The 17,059-nt window shown below is 37.9% G+C and overlaps 1 protein-coding gene across 3 annotated transcripts in view; it reads left to right on the top strand.

The window, feature by feature from the left end:
* Nucleotides 1-2,537: 2,537 nt before the first annotated feature.
* USP47 (ubiquitin specific peptidase 47) overlaps nucleotides 2,538-17,059 on the top strand; it is a 109,706-nt gene continuing 95,184 nt past the window's right edge. Inside the window, exon 1 of one of the 3 annotated variants that reach the window (XM_034995340.1) lies at nucleotides 2,538-2,799. In XM_034995340.1, coding sequence (XP_034851231.1) covers nucleotides 2,761-2,799 — 39 coding nt within the window. In that variant the 5' untranslated portion in view covers nucleotides 2,538-2,760. The remainder of the gene's footprint in view (nucleotides 2,800-17,059) is intronic. The other 2 variants (XM_034995339.1, XM_034995341.1) reach the window with 2 other exon arrangements.

Below are 17,059 nucleotides of genomic sequence, written 5' to 3'. Positions count from 1 at the left end.
GACATAAAATCCATATACAAGATAGATCCATGTGGATGTAATATTAGTAACTTAATTTACTAAGAATAGCCTTCTATCAATATTTGTTCATTTATATATTAATCAATTCATTGATTCATATACTTATTCCACAAATTATTTATTGCAGAATGACAAACCTATCAGGCTTTAGTACAGCCACACCAATGGCCTCCAAAGAGAAGAATACAATCAGAGAAGGTGGATCATGGGAAGAAAACATCAGAACCTTAAAAAAATATTTATTTTTATCTAAAAACAGAAAAAAACTAAGTCTTGCAAATATTTAACGTATAGATTGACACTGGCATCTCACTATTAATGAGTGAAAAGTGTGAGTCATGCAATGTGGGGAACAATTCAGGGATGTCTTCATTTTCTTTCACCTTAATATACTGTGATTTATTCCAATTTATGTGTGCTGGGTTAAGTAGATTTACCAGTTACATTATTATTTCATTAAACTGATCGCTTACTAAAATGAAAGTAGCTAAAAAAGATTTCTGGAAAGAAAACATGAGTTGGAGATAATAATGCAAACATAAACTGAAGAGGTGATAGGAGAGATGACATGTCTACTTCTAGCATGAGCTGTACAGAAACCATCTTATTAAGTAGTGGGGATAACACTTAAATCAGAGATTTGGAAATATTTCTATTACGGGATTTTGATGCAAAAATGATATTTGTGTGCTACCTAAGGCTGAGACAATGGTAAGGTAAGTGAGGCATTCACCTTGGGTACAAAATTTAAGGGGGCAGCCAAAACTCAGTAATCAAGATAAAGAATATCTAAACACCATATTTTAAAGATTCAAAATTAATTCAAAAATCTATGAACAAAATATCAAAATCTTAAATAAAGACAAGATCAGTGCCCTAAAAAAACTTACACATGTACACTAAAACTTGAAGGCAGAATTTTTCCAAGCTATTGAAAACTCTTCCAAGCAATGCATTCCAAAGAGTTCTGAACCCATTTGTTAAAAATATAAAAACGCAACATTTTCTGGCTGACATCAGGGAAGATAGAAAGTTAGTAGTTGAATTTCAATAAAAACTTTTCATGATTGGTGGATGGAGGAGATAAAAATGGATACTTGCATTAGTAAGAGCAGCCAAAGACGTACTTCTTCCATTAGGATCTACATATCTTTGTGAGTTATCTTTTTCAGCTTATGACAGCTATTAAAATGAGGTACAGAAATAACCTGAATGTTGAATCAGATAATTTAATAACTGCTTCGCAAAGTGTTAAAGATTTTAAAAACCACTGAAACCTACTCAGTCATATTTCTTTCACTAAATATTTTTGGTGAGAGTAACAATTCTTTATACCATTAATATAAGAAAGAACTCTTACAGTTCCTTTTCAATGTTTATTTTTTATCTTACCCTTTTTACATTTTAAAAATGTTCTATGTCACATGTAGCAAGACGTGTATATAACTTACGTAAGTATATAGACTTACAGAGCTTTTTTTCTTTCTTTTGCTAATAGGGGCTTGCAATCAAAAAAAGTTTGATAGGTAGTTGATACCGTGGGTGTTAGGAATATGGAAGGATTATTTTATCTCAGCATGGTGTGAAATCACCATACCCAAGGAAGTCTTCAGGAGGGACACCCCATCGAGTCTTCATAAAGGAAGGTTTAATGAGTGAGATTTGGAAAAATAACTATTGCGTAATTTGTTTCGTATAAAACAGCACAATGCTTACAGTCATTGGGAATTTAAGTACTCTGAAAACGTTCTTAAGGAGGATGGTAAAGTTCAAACCGCAGCCTACTCTCGGAAGCGCTCTCAGTCCCAGACTGGAACCTGCTGGAGAAGGAAGTTCCCATAAAGGGGGCAAGAGAGTGCCGCTCTAATGGACGGTGTGTGCGTGCGGGAGGCGGGGGGGGTTGGAGATGTGACACCGTTTCTCTGAAGCGAAGGCCGCCGCGCCCCCTCGCAGGAGACGGCCTTGCGATCCCTGGAGCCGGGGCCGTCAGGAGTGGAGGGAGAGGGGAAAAAGAAAAGGCAGTTCCCTCTGGCTGGGGCCGTGTCCGAGGGCGGAGGCCGGGAGACCGCCCGTGACGCTTTCTCTTCCAGGAGAAGCCAGGGCTTTGTGAAGAGGGGATGGAGTTAAGACGCTTTTCCAGCGGGAAGGGAGGGCAGTGTTGGTTGGGGGTAGGGTCAGAGAAGGAGCTTTCGGCTCCAGTCTTGCCCTGGAGGGCAGAGTCCGAAGAGCCCAAGAAGGCATGGGGGCTTCTGAGGCCTGGTCCTTTCCCTGCCAGCAGAGGGAGTCCCGAAATGGACGGTCCAGAACCCCTCCCAAGAAAGGTGTTTGCACGGCCGCTCAACCAATTTTGTACATCCCGGGGCTGCGTAAGAGCTGAGGTAATTAGACGCGAGCGACAGCTGCCTCGGCACCTTTGCCGCTTGGCGCCGGGCTCGGAGCCCGACGGCTCGAATTCTCGCGAGAGCGGCCGCCGCCATTTTTCCATTGATTGCAGCGAGCTGGGGGAGGGGCCGACGACGAAGGCGACGGCGACGGCGGCGGCGGCGGCGGCGGCGAAGCAGCAGCGCTGGGTCGGTGTCTGCGCGCTGGTGTCTGAGGCCCAGGTTGAGGCCTCCGCGGTTGCCGGAGCGCAGGCGGTGGAGAGGATGACTGCCGCTGCCGTTCTTTCCTGAGATAGAGAGCCGCCACCACCCTGCCCCCTCCCCCGGCAGGGCGGAGAGGAGCGGCGGAGTCTGAGCCATGGTGCCTGGCGAGGAGAACCAACTGGTCCCGAAAGAGGTGAGGGGCCAGCGGAGGAGGCTAGGCCCGAGGCCTGCGTCCACTCGAGGCCATGCAGGCCCGGGCGAGGGGCCGGCTGCGGGCCCAGCTCGCGTGCGGGCGCGGCTGTGGGGGAAGGAGGAGGCGTGTGGTGGGGGCTGCACGGTGGGTGCGGCGAGCAGTTGGGAGACCCGACTGGATCTAGGGGCCTGAGGGAGCCGAGACCTCCCCTCTCGGGTTTGTCGGGCTGGACGAGTAAAGGAGCGGACTGGAAGGAATCAGGTCCAGCTTTGGGGGAGAAGGTGGCCTTTTAAGTACTTATTGAACATGTTGAGCCAAGATAATTTCAAAGAAAAAATTCTGTAACAGTTATCGATGGGCACGACAGGGTGACGGTGCTGCTTCTGGTTTGACAGTGGCAGTGTGTAGCTTTCAGGGCTTGTGAAATCTACACCCAACTGGAGATCTGTGGGAGGGCAGAGTTAACTGTTACGACTTTTTTGAACTCCTGCTACTTGGTAATACTGTTGGCGTGCCTAAATGGGGCCTATGGAAGATCGCTGAAAAAGTAAATGTGACTTTCACGTAAAGGTAAGAGATAGCTAAACATTACCATATGGAGAGCTGAACTGCCTTTTGTAGTTGGGTTGTGTATGCTAGTTTGGGTGACTTCTCGAATTCTTAAAAGCGAGTGATACGAGAAGCCTTGCCTTCTTGGCTTCTCTTGAATAGTAGTAGTAGAAGATTAATGGTAGAATCCAGCGCTGGCCATGAATTTCAATATATTAATAGTATCCCTGTTGGCTTTATAAATATCTTCAGCGTATCCAAATGTGTATTTTTAACTGGTTGATCATCAGGCTAATGCTTTGGATTTTTATTTCTCATATACCTTAAATAGAGGCAGTGTCCTGTTGAACTGTGTAGAATCTTGATGTTTGTAAGTGATATTCATTAAAAATTCTTATTTTTGCTTTTTTAGTTGCTTTGTAGCAATTTGTTGCTACTTAAGCAAGCTCTGACACTGCAGAAGTGATACTGGAGTTATGTAGCTATGATAAAATATTTTTCCTACATTATCAGATGGTAGTTGTTTTGCAAGGACAGTTTTGTTTTTTTTTTTAAACTTAGTTATCATGTGTCAGTATTTATTCATGGAGCATCACCAACTCTGTGCAGAGCAGATAAACAGATGAAATTAATCAGAGTTCTTGCCTTGGGAGCTTTCAAAGCTACTAAGAAAGAGTGCTGGTAATACACCTTGAGCTTCATTTAAGGGAGAGGTATTTTACTAAATAAGTAACTCTTATACAAGGACATAGGTGCTGTGAGAAAGAAACATGCATTTTCTTTGAGAGCTACATACTGCTGGTTTTCATTCTTACAAAAAGCAAAGTTAGTCCTTTCTCAATTTTTTGACCGTTAGAAAAATACAGTATAGGTGAAACTCTGCTTTAAGAAAATGCAACATCAGATTTATTTCCCTAATAATTTGATGTCTTAAAAAAAACCCCATGATATGGATAGGCAACTTTGCAGGAAAGTATCGTTGTGTAAAAACCAATGCTGTAATGTTGCTTTTACCTTTTGGATTTTAAAGATTAATTGCCTCTCTTTTAAGACTAACTCCCTTACCTGAGGCTTCAAGCACATCCCAACTTTTTTTTTCTTTTACATTTTTGGGAACATAGGCCTTTTTTTTTCTATTCTCTAGATTGATCTTCAGGCTGTTCTTTTCCCCTGGCTCTTCTCATGGTTCCTGGAAGCATGCACAGTAGTCTCCAGTCTTGAAGACTCACTTAAGTTTTTGCCTTTTTAGCTTGTTAACTAGTTCGTTCTTTTTTGATGGCCATACTCCTCTTCCTGAATTATTCTTACTTCTCTTCCTTGGGTTTTCTGTTGCATTTAATACTTAAAAAAAAAAAAATCCTTGAGTTTAGTAATATTGTACTTTTTTGGTCTTTTTTCCTACCTGTTTGTCATATCTGCCTGCTATTTAGTCAATGTCTTTTCTTTTTTTTGGTCTTTTTTCCTACCTGTTTGTCGTATCTGCCTGCTCATTTAGTCAATGTCTTCTCTTCTGTGTCCTTAATTATCACTTTGGTCTTTGTCATTCCCTGTCTTTTTAAGTTAAGTGCTAAAGGGAGAGTATAGTGATCATCTAGTAACTTAACCCTTTCCACTTTACAGATGAGGAAGATAGGGCCAGAGGATTGAAAGTGACTTGTTTAGGGTCACATAATGAGTAAATGACAATATAAGGACTGGAACTCACATCCCTTCGCTATTCCTTGACTATACTGTATTTTTTAGTTACCTCCATATAACCTGGAGGGTTTATAACTAAGTACATTTACTATGTGCAAATAGATTGCAAAATTGAAACAAAGATTTGCTTCTGTTCCAATAGCTTATTATCAACAATCTAGAGGGTTTTGTTGTTGTTTTTTGTTTGTTTAGGACCTTTGTATAGGGAACCCCTGACCCCTACTAGATTTAGATCTTAGTTAGGTGTGTGCATTCATGCATGTGTGTAGTTGTTGAATGAATAACATATTATTTTGGTCCCTGAAGCTCAAGGACAGATACATCTTAGAGGACTCCAAAGAAGGCCGCTTAGTGTACTATGGGTATTGGCAAACCCTGTGGGCCAAACCCAGCCTACTTGTAGCCTGTTTTTACATGGCCCATGAGTTAAGAATGACTTTTACACTTCCAAATTGTAAAAGATAAGTAGAATAATATTCCGTGATACATGAAAATATATGAAATTCAAATTTCAGTATTCATAAAAAAGGTTTTATTGGAACACAGCCATGCCCATTTATTTACTGTTGTCTGTGGCCATAGCAGAGTTGAGTAGTTGCTACAGATGCTGTATACAGGATAAATTTGAAACTACTTAGCTTTGTATTCAAGGCCCTAGTACAACTGATTCTGGCCACAACCTCCCTTTTCAGCTTATCTCTTCTCCCATGAAACACGTTTTTAATGCAGCCAAATGGGTTTCTCTCTAACTTGCTTTTCACTTCTTTTTGTACTATCCCCTCTTTCTACTTCTTTGTTCAGAACCTTCATATACATTTTTCCATAAGTACCCCATACGTTGTTTTTTCTAAAAATCTTTTTATGATCATTTTAACCTTAGGGATTTCTTCTTAGAAGACCTTTTATATGACCAGAATTCATTTGGTAATTAATAAGTAGGGCTTGGTGACATCTATTATGGTCTCAAGCTGTAATATACATTTTATATATTATTTGTTATGAATTCCTTGGCAGCAGAGATCTTTGTTTTTCTCTTTTTCTTAGTTTTCTGTTTTTGTATACATTATAGGTCTAGGACAGTATCTTTTCTGGAGCATATATTCAGTAATATTTATTACTGGGTGTGAAGAAACTTAGAATTCTAACCAATTATCCCCTACTTGGATGTTTTCTGTAGCACAGTTTGTTGACAAGCTGTTTTCTAACCCTTGCTTGAACAGCTTCATGACTAATCTCTGATAATATCTTTGCCTTAGAAAAGATCACATTTTAAGTTTTTGAGTTGAGAGAAGTCTAGACCTCTGTACCCACCATCTTTTGATAATTGCCTTGGACAACAGAGAAATCTTAAATCATTTCCCATAGGACAGCTTTTTTTTTTTTTCTTTTTAAAGATTTTATTTATTTATTTATTTGACAGAGAGAGAGAGAGAGAGAGACGGAACACAAGCAGGGGGAGAGGGAGAAGCAGGCTTCCCGCTGAGCAGGGAGCCCAATACGGGGCTTGATCCCAGGACCCTGGGATCATGACTTGAGCTGAAGGCAGACGCTTAACGACAGAGCCACCCAGGCGCCCAGGACAGCTTTTTCTTATTGTTGAAAATGGGAGAAGGGAGTAGGAGGGCCAACCCCCTCTGTTCTACTATCTGAGGATCCTTAGTTCTTTACTTGTTTTTCAGTTGCTCTCTTTTAGACATAATCCAGTGTTTTTAGTATTCCTCCTAAATTGTTATACTCAGAGAAGAGCAAAGGGAGTGTGGTCTGTTCATTGTGGTTAACAACAAAGCTTTTCACCTCATTTTTTCATTCTACTCTGTGTCTTTGAATTGTATTGATATTGGCTTTCAGATCTCTTGTTTTAACTGTCATCCCAATTTTTATTTATTGCTTTGTTGTTTTTATTCTCTTTATAAAGATTTGTGACACTAATATTTATTGAGTCTTCACTGTACATATTACTGTACTCCGCCATGTAAGGAACACTTCGAGGAAATAGCAAAAGTTCTTTCTTCCCTCAAGCATCTTAGAGTATAATTAGGGATAAGGTATATATCAAATGGTTTTAAAATAGTACTTAAAGTGATGTCCAAAGAATATATAAATGTAGAGAAGATGGAAAAATGGAAGAAAAGACAAAAGAGTAGTTTCATATCTCATGTTTCTTTCTGCCTCTTTTCCATGCATTAAACAGTTTCCACATGAAACTAATGGTGATGAGAGTAATAACCAATATTTATTAAGCTTTATTATATGTCAGATACTGTTAAATGTGCTTCGTGTATATTAACTCATTTGAGCTTCACAGTGACCTCACAAGTATATAAAGACCATTGATGTTGAGAACTCCCAAAACATTAAAGTAACTTGTTTATCTCTATTGTCTGTTTTTTAATAAAATCCATCAATATTTATTATGGTCCATATCAAATGAATATTCTTTTAATTTTATGTCTCCTAATTAAATTACTTGAGGAAATGTGCTGCAATGGTCTTTCTTGTTTTTGGTCATTCTTTAAAAATTAGCCTTTAAAAAAAATTGCAGTGTTGATTCTCTTTTACTGGTAAGAGGCAAGTATGGCAGTTATGTCAGTAATACTCATCAGTGGTTTACATAAATTGAAGTGTTTAATAAAAAATCATTAGTATTTAAGATACCATTGGAAATGTTGACTTAATAAAGCAAAAAAGCTGAGTGCAGTTGTATATGATTCTAAATTTGTCAGGGAAAAAATGGACAATTTAAAGTTCTATGCCTTGAAAGATTAGAAGGAATACTCTAAAATATTAACAATTGTTGTTTCTGGATATCTGGATCATTGGGCTATGTTTAAATTTTCTTTACTTATTTCAACAATGGGCATGTACATTACTAAAAAAAAGAAACTTAGATGATCTAATTGTAGTTTTTGAGGTAATTATTGGTATCGTGTTACAGTGTTTTTTTTTTTATGTTCATGATTTTTATCTTTCCCCTCTCTTCTTGCTTTGAGTTTGCCACAGAGTAATCTGATCCACTTGTATGGCTTCAGCCTTTGATTGTAATATACCCATTTCTGTCTCCAGCCCTGACCTCTCTTCTTCTAGATTCAGATTTCCACCTTCTCTATTTGGTTGTATGCTAGGACCCACAGATTACATGTAGATAGTATCAAGCTCATATCTCTTCTCTTTCCTCATATTCTCTTCTCAACATAATTCTTTCCGTGTTCTGTTCAGTTAGTGTTGTCAGTGTCTATTTATTTGCTTAAGTTAGGAGGTTTTTTTTGACTCCTTCGTTTTCCTTTTTCTCATACTCAAATTAGTTCATCACTTGGAAAATATCTCTTGTACCTTTACCTTCACTTTGCAGCTTGCCTCTTTTCTCATTCAAATGTAGCCCTGCTAAAAGGTCTCTGACTTGTAGGCTCTTTCCGAAGCCATCCTCTCTACAACTGTCAGTTAACTTTCTAAAACAGGTGAGATTATGATTTACTTACTTTAAAGTTTATAGTTATTACCCTCTGATTGCAAATTGAGTAATAGGTACTATTTATAAGCACTGCGTGCCAGACACTGTGGTAAACCTTTTACATACATTATCTTACTTAATTCCTATCATGCCCCTTTAAGGCAGCTATTATGTTTGATTATCTTATAGATGAAGAAGGTAAGGCTTAAAGAGGTTGAGGACCTTCCTCAAAGTTGTAAAGCTGTGTGGTTCTAAGTCAGTATGGCCTTAACCAGTGAAAGTACTTCATAACCTAGCTTCAGTTGATTTTTTTTTAAGTTTAATTTTTATCAAAGTTATACATGCACACATTTGAAAGAGTTGAATAGTTCTGCAGGACTTTTGACAAAACAGTAGTCCTCTGCAGATTCCCTCTTCCTTTGATTTCGGGCTCTTCAGAGACAACCACTTTCAACTCATTTCTTTGATACTTATCTCCGTATCTCAAAATGGCATGTTTGTAATGTTCTTTCTTGAGTTTTCAGTTTAAGGCATTATCTACTGACTTATTACAGTAGAAGATAAGGTTTACCGCTATCCCCAGCCATACCCAGACACACTTCTCAGTCCTGCTCAGTCTTCCCAGTATTGTCATATTGCAAGTAGTTTGGTTATACCAATACTCAGAGTGTGTATCAATATGACTATAAGCTATTCATAGTTGAGTCCTGTAGTTTATTGTAATTGTTTTCCTTTCCTATACATTTTGTTTTCCCTGTGTTGTTTTTTTAAAAGATTTGCTTTTGTTTAGTTTTCTGTGTACTTAACCATTTTTGCCAAGAGGTTCTCACCAGGGGGCAAACCAGTAGACATTTGGCACTGTTGGGAGGACTGGGAGTATGCTACTGATGCCTAGTGGTGGAAGCAAACTATGCTGCCAAACGTCATCCTACGCTGCACAGGACAGACTCCCACAACAAAGAATTATGTGGTCCAAAATGTCAATAGTGGCACTGTTGAGAAGCCATGATTTAGTCCAAATCTCTCTCAAGTATATAAATCTCCTCTTACTAGGTTCAAACCTACTAATTTTTTCTTTAAGTTTTCTTGAATTGCAGCTGTTGTCTTAGATTTGCCTTTACTATCATCTTAGTAGCCCCCCTCAGATCTCTGTTGTATTGGGGCTCTTGGTTCTATATCTGATGTCTTCTTTCTTTGCTTGTTTTCTCGTTTTGGAGGACCACTTTCAATAGCTTTCTGGATGGGATATAATTTTTTCCAGACCTCACATGTCTGAAAATGTTTTTATCCTCTTGTTTTATAGATTATTTGGCTGGGCAGAGAATTCTTGGTCAGAAATAATTTTCTCTCAGAATTTTGCTAACATTGCTCCATTGTTTTCTTTTTTTCAGTAGTGTTGTTGAGACATCAGATGCCTAGAAGATTCTTTTCCACTATTTTGAAACTTTTTTTTCCTTTCTGGAAGCTTAGAGAATCTTTTCCCCCAAAGTTCTGAAATTCCTATATTATGTGCCTTGGTATAGGTCTTTTTTAAAATCCATTTCTGTTGAGTTCAGGGTAGTCTTACTTAGAAATTCATTTCATCAGTTCTGGGAAGTTTCCTTAAGTATATATATATATATATATATATTTTTTTTTTAATTTCTTCCTTTGGTATCCTCTCTTCTCTCTCTTGAGTTCCTATGGTTTAGGTGTTGGGCCTACTGACTGGTTTCTCTAATTTTCTTATCTGTTTTAATCTATTTTCCATTCCTTTCCCCCTTTCTGGGAAATTTTTCTCAACTTTTATCTTCCGGTTCTTCTTCTACAGTTTTATTTCTGCCATCATATTTATGATTACCAAGCACTCTTTTTCTGAAAAAATTTTAAATGTCCTGTTTCTGTCTTGTGGATACAATCAATATCTTGTCTTATCTGTCTTAGGAAATTAGTGGTCGTTTTCTTCTCTACGTACTCCCTCTTTCCTCCAAATTTCCTTTTTGTGTTTATTTGCTTGGGCTGTGTCTTTCATATGAGATGCTTTCCTTGGATGTCTGGTGATCCTTTGAAGAAGTCAAGTCTTACTTTAAAGAGGTGCCTTAAAAAGCTTAGAAGCCCTACAAGTGGTTTTGGTTTTCCCTATAGAATGATATGGCTGAATAATTTCCTTGCAGACTCCCAGTGACACATCTTTTCTCTTGTGCTGGATTGATTTCCCAGAAAAGATTTCTATCTTATGCCGGGAGAGAATAAGCTTGGGAGCTGAGTAGGAAAAAGGGATTTGGGTTTCCTCATTAAGTATGCAGGTACATTTTCATGTGTTCTCCAGTGTTCAGTATAGCATTCCTCACATTCATTTGAGCCTGGCATCCTCTAGTGCAGAGATACCCTGTTTCACCCTCTCAGAGGTCATTTAGCCTTTTGCCAGAAAGGGTCAAGGAGTAGAAGAGAGGTCTGGGAGTTATAACTGCTTCTTAAACAAACTTCAGTCTCTTCTCCTAGTTTGGACTCCACCCTTACTCCCAGCGTCTGAAGCTGACAGTTTCTGAGCTTTTTAGCCCCCCCCCCCATTATCCTTTAAAATTTTCTTGTGGAAGAGTTGCAAAAAGAATAGAGAATTTTGTCGTATACCCTTCACCGAACTTCTCCTCATGTTAACATCTTCTATAACTATAAAACACTTATCAAAAGTAAGAAATTAATCATACTTTACCAGTTTCTCCACAAATGGCCCTTTTTGTTCCAAGATCCAAATTCAGGATCCTACAATGCATTTAGTTGTCTTGTCTCCTTAGTTTCTTTTTATTTGTGACAGCCCTCACCCTTTCCTTCTCTTTCATGACCTTGACACTTTTGAACAGTTATTTTGTATAATGGCCCTCAATTTGGGTTTGACTGACATTTTCTCATGATTTATGACCTCTCTCATGAGGTTGGGAATTAGAGTGGTATTACAGATATGATGTGTCCTTCTCAGTACATCATTTGGAAGGTGTGGGGAATGTGATGTACTGCTAGTGATGCTAACCTTGATCACTTGGGTATGGTGCTGTCTGATAGGTTTCTCCACTATAAAGTTACTGTTTTCCTTGTTAATAATTACTAAATACTTTGAGACTATGCGGATACCTTGTTTAGGCTTAAACTTCTGCCCACTAGTTTTAGCATCCGTCTATGGATCTTGTCTTATTACTGGTGCATTCTAATAGTGATTTTCTATTTTCCTCATTATTTCTGCATTTATTAATTGGAATTCTGTGAGGAAGAGTTATCCCTTCTTGCCCATTTATTTACATAATTAATTATATCAGCATAGACTTTGGATATTTATGTTATTCTTTGGATTATAACCCAAAACTATTTTTTTTTTAAAGATTTTATTTATTTATTTCACAGAGAGAGACAGCGAGAGAGGGAACACAAGCAGGGGGAGTGGGAGAGGGAGAAGCAGGCTTCCCGCTGAGCAGGGAGCCCAATGTGGGGCTCGATCCCAGAAGCCTGGGATCATGACCTGAGCTGAAGGCAGATGCTTAACGACTGAGCCACCCAGGCGCCCCTAACCCAAAACTATTATTATTTATTTTGTTTTTCAGGCTGTTCCAATCTTGGCCAGGGGAGCTCTTTCTGGTTGGCATCTGTGTGTTCATCCTTGCTTTTTGAGAACTTACTTTCTGGCACCACATTGTGCTTCAGCCTATGGCTTATTTTCTCTGCCCCAACCCTGGAAGCAACCACTTCTCCAGGGAGTATAGGGAGTCTTTTGGTGTAATTGTAAATGTTGTATAAACCAGGTGTCTTTGGTTTTCTTCTAAGCCTATACAGAATTCAACCTCTTCAGATGTAATTGTCCTTACCATTTGATCTGCTTTCCAGCTTTTGAAATGTTTCTGGTTTCTTATGGGTTTATGCTCTTTAAAAAATGTCTTCACTCTTGTTTCAAAGATACCTTGGGAAGCTTTAGAGCTAAATGCTGTATTCAGTCTATCCTCTTTAACCAGAAATTCCTAACTTAATGTGTATGTCTCCTGCCCCAGGCCAGTTTTGTTTTAGTCACATTTGGCTACATTAGTTGCTGTTCCCAGATGTGCTCTATGCTTTCAAGTGTCATTTTATGCCCTTGCCCTGAGTGAATAATATGAACTACTTTTTATCATCTGGTTTCTAGGGAGCTTTAAATGGGTGAACTTTGATTTTGCATGAAAATTATTATTTAAGTACTTTCTTAAGTACTTTCTTAGGATTGCCTCTTTTTTATTTTCTAGTTTTTTGATTAGTCACGTAGTTTTTGCATCTTAGTATCGAGGTACTCTAATTTTTTGCTGAAATTGAAGGGACTGGGTTAGTACATTTCCAGGGTACTAAAGTACCATGGTAGCCCAACTTGGAAAGAAAAGATTGTATTGAAAATAGGGGGCAGGGAAAAAAATATCACTAAATATATATATTTAAATATCTATTCTCAATTAAGATTCCAGAAGATATCTACTTTTAAAATTGATTCATTTGTTTTTAAGGATCTTCTTCAGTTCAGGCAACATGTTTAGGTGTCCTGATATGTAGAGGCATATTTTTTATGAGGTTTATTACACAGATTTTAAAGTGTTCTGTCCAGGTACTGTTGGCTTAAAATCTACTTTTGTACAAACATTCTCCATTGTACAAAGTCTTTGGGGCAAAATGATTGTGATTGGCAGTGATGGCAAATGATTGGCAAAACTGATGTAATTAAGATTCTTAAAGAGCACGCATTTCTCCTGAGCATGATTTGCTATTGGTATAGTGGAAGAAGGGGTGGCTGTAAGTGTAGTTTAAGTACAGAGGTCTCCTCTCTGCCTTATATACTTACGTTTACTTTGTCTGTAGGCATGGGAGCAATAATTATTCTTTTGTTTAATAGAACTAAACTGAACCATGCATGTATAAAGTAGCCATGGATATGAACATTTTTATTTATATAAAACTGTTGCGGGCGCCTGGGTGGCTCAGTTGGTTAAGCGACTGCCTTTGGCTCAGGTCATGATCCCGGAGTCCCTGGATCGAGTCCCGCATCGGGCTCCCTGCTTGGCGGGGAGTCTGCTTCTCCCTCTGATCCTCCCCCCTCTCATGTGCTTGCTCTCTCTCATTCTCTCTCTCTCAAATAAATAAATAAAAATCTTAAAAAAAAAAAACAAAACTGTTGCTATAACCCACTGTTGAGAGATTACTGTTCTTGTAAAAATTACTGAGATATAGGTCTTGAATTTTGATGTGTGGGGTTTTTTTTTTTGAATTTTGATGTTTTTTTAAAAACATGCTCTTAAAATATTATCCAACCAGCAAAATCTAGCTCCTCTTAACTTCCCACAAGAAACCATTTCTGATTCTCCTGTTTCAACCTGATTACATTTCCCTAACCCTGAAACCCATTGCACTGTATCTTTTGACATTTGAAAAATTATACCCCCTTATTATAAGTTACATTAAACCTTTATGAGATTAGAAAATCTTCAAAGTCAGGACATGACAGCCAGAGTGCCTGGGTTCAAATAGTAGCTTTGTGACCTTGGGCAAGTTACTTAACTTTTTGGTACCTTAATTAAATGAGAATACTAGTAACTATGTCCTAGGGTTGTTGGGAACATGAAGTGAGTTAATACATATAAGGTGTTTTGTACATAATAAGCACTCTATAAATGTTAGCATACCCCTTTGTTATTACTTTCATTCTATATTCTTTCTAGGGACCAGCGCAATGTGCTATGCATTGTTGTCCAATAAATATTTATCGATTAAATGAAAATGAAGGCATATTTAGTTATTAAATATGCTAGTCATTACAGTTGCAGTTCTGATTATGACTTGTCAGCTAAATATCTTTGTGTTTGCATAAATCCTAAATGATTGTGGGATTTGACAGATTCTTTTATATCCTCAAATATTGCTCATATAAACATACTGTTATTCTTACTGCTTTAATTGAGAACTAGAACATGTAAGAGTACAAATGTTAAAAATACATTTTTGAGTCTAATGAGGTTCTGAGAAAAATTGGTTCGTTATGTATAGATATTTGTCAAGATACCTTATGAGATTAACAAATTACTGCTTTGTAAGATTCAGTGTGAAATGCTATTTTAAAGCAGGATCCATGTTAAGAATAGTTTGTTTCTGAAAGAACTTTATGTATGTGATAATTCTGATTTTCTATAACTCTAGAGTAGAACCAATTGACATGGATGGAAGAGACTCTGTCCCTGTCAGTTGTACATTGTGCTCTAGATTTGTTGCTGTGTAGTTAGTTGACTGACATAAGACTTGCAGAGTCTTTTAAATATTAGCCTAACAAGCACAACATGCTATATTCAATAAATATAGTGGCTTTCCAGTAGAGAAAAATTAAGGGCTGTTAAGTAACATAATTAAGAAAAAGTCTGGGAGCACCTGGGTGGCTCAGATGGTTAAGCGTCTGCCTTCAGCTCAGGTCATGATCCCAGGGTCCTGGGATCGAGCCCCGCATCAGGTTCCCTACTCAGCAGGAAGCCTGCTTCTCTCTCTCCCTCTCCCACTCTCCCTGCTTGTGTTCCCTCTCTTGCTGTGTCTCTCTCTGTCAAATAAATAAAATCTTAAAAAAAAAAAAAAAAAAAAAGAAAAAGTCTGGAATTTAAACTTTTCTGTATATTGTGAATCTAATACCTTTGCTAAGAGTATAGGTTTAGCTTTAGGAAGACCATGGACCTCATTTATGATTTAAGTGAAAGTTTCTGGTATAACCAAAGCATTGTAGTTTCGCTATACAGATGATATTTTCCTGTTTCAAATCATACTTAGCTATTTTTATTTAATCATAAACATCTTTTTTCTTAGTGTAGGTTTCTATAGTTTCTGATGCAGTAGAATTCATTCATTCAGTTAAACATTGAGTTAGTAGCTGCTAGGAATCTGAGATTCAAAGATAAATAAGGAATCTGACCTAGTTCTAGTTCTAGTTCTAGATGCTAGTCCAATTAATTTAGTCAGAAGGAATAGCATTTAAACACAAAAGTTTGTAATGCATTTTAGGAAATGACAGAAGTTTAGTATAGATGCATGGGTTGTCTGGGGTTGAGTAGGAGAAGATGGTTCTGGAAGGTTGTGTCTTAAAAGTGCTGAAGGCTCTGTATACCTATAAGGAGTTTAGATTTTTTTATTGTGTAGGCATTAGGGGGCTTGAAAAAGTTTTTCCCAGAAAAAGTTAACAAGTTTGTGTTTAATATTTATAAAGTTTAATTCCTGAAACTTTTTCACTGAAACATTTTTTACTTGCCATGAATGTTTTATGTCCCTACATTAATATTAAAAATCTACACACAAATGAAAATGGGAAAGGAGGAACTTACGAATACGTTATTCTCTCACTGGTTTCGTTTTTTTTTCATTTGCAATCATTTAATTAGGTACTTTTTTGTTTTTTTTGTTTTTTAATTTTTTTTAGATTTTATTTATTTGAGAGAGAGAATGAGAGAGAGAGAGAGAGAGAGAGAGAGCACATGACAGGGGGGAGGGTCAGAGGGAGAAGCAGACTCCCTGCTGAGCAGGGAGCCCGATGTGGGACTCGATTCCGGGACTCCAGGATCATGACCTGAGCCGAAGGCAGTCGCTTAACCAACTGAGCCACCCAGGCGCCCCAATACTTTTTTGTTTTTTAAGAATGGAATGTTTCCCATCTTAATACATCTTAAGTGCATTTCCCACATAAGAGTTGTGCTGACAGAATCTCTTTTGGCATAATTGTTACATTTTTATATGGATAACACACAAGTAGGTGTCTTCAAATATGCTAAGTAGGTAGGCCTCATTTGCGTCCAGAAAAGTGCCAGGAGCTGCACTCCTGGGGAGTGTAGATCTGTTTTGAAGTCCTGAGCAATTTCTTAGACTTGACGCTAGAAGGGAAATTTGCAAGTGGGAAGTTTAGTACTTCTGATTTTCACTGACAGTACAAGGCTTATAATGGTGTGGTTTCTTCACATAAGGACATTCTTGTGAGTGACTTTTGTAGTTTGTTGCTTCCTAAGTGTTTTACCGCTGATTTGTTTACAGGCATTAGGATTGTAAGGGCCCTAGTATAGAGAACTCCAGTGTTTACCCCCCTTTCCTGTTGGCTGAAGCTCAGCAGTCTAGAGGTGGCACTGGTACTGGAGAATGATGACTCTCATGGTGCCTCTATGGTGGTAGCCGCACAACTGAGAACACCACAAGGAATGTTTTTAATTGGGGGATTAATGAAATCTTCCCGAGGAAATCTCTAATGTTCCAAGTAAAATTAAGGTGACTTTAATATTTAGCCACAAGGAGCTCTTGATTATAGCCCCAGTTCTAGGTTGCATTAAAAAGTAGAATTTTTGTGGGACTCCTCTCCTAAAAGATAGGTATTGTTTTACTACATATAAATAAACTATGAGTTTATATACATTTATTCCATTTTATTGATATAAAATGTCTACCATTTTATGTGCTTAGGTGTTTTAATTTTATTGCCTTTAATTTTAAGTTTATACCAAGTTGTATAATTTATTACATTATGTTTATTTATAGTACTTTGTGATAATGGAAGGGAATTGGTGAGAAATT

The sequence above is a fragment of the Mirounga leonina genome, unplaced genomic scaffold (genome assembly GCF_011800145.1).
Source record: "Mirounga leonina isolate KUSES-001 unplaced genomic scaffold, KU_Mleo_1.0 Mir_92, whole genome shotgun sequence".
Taxonomy (NCBI): domain Eukaryota; kingdom Metazoa; phylum Chordata; class Mammalia; order Carnivora; family Phocidae; genus Mirounga; species Mirounga leonina.
The sequence above is the reverse complement of the archived record's forward strand: the minus strand, read 5'-3'. Positions and strand labels throughout refer to the sequence as shown.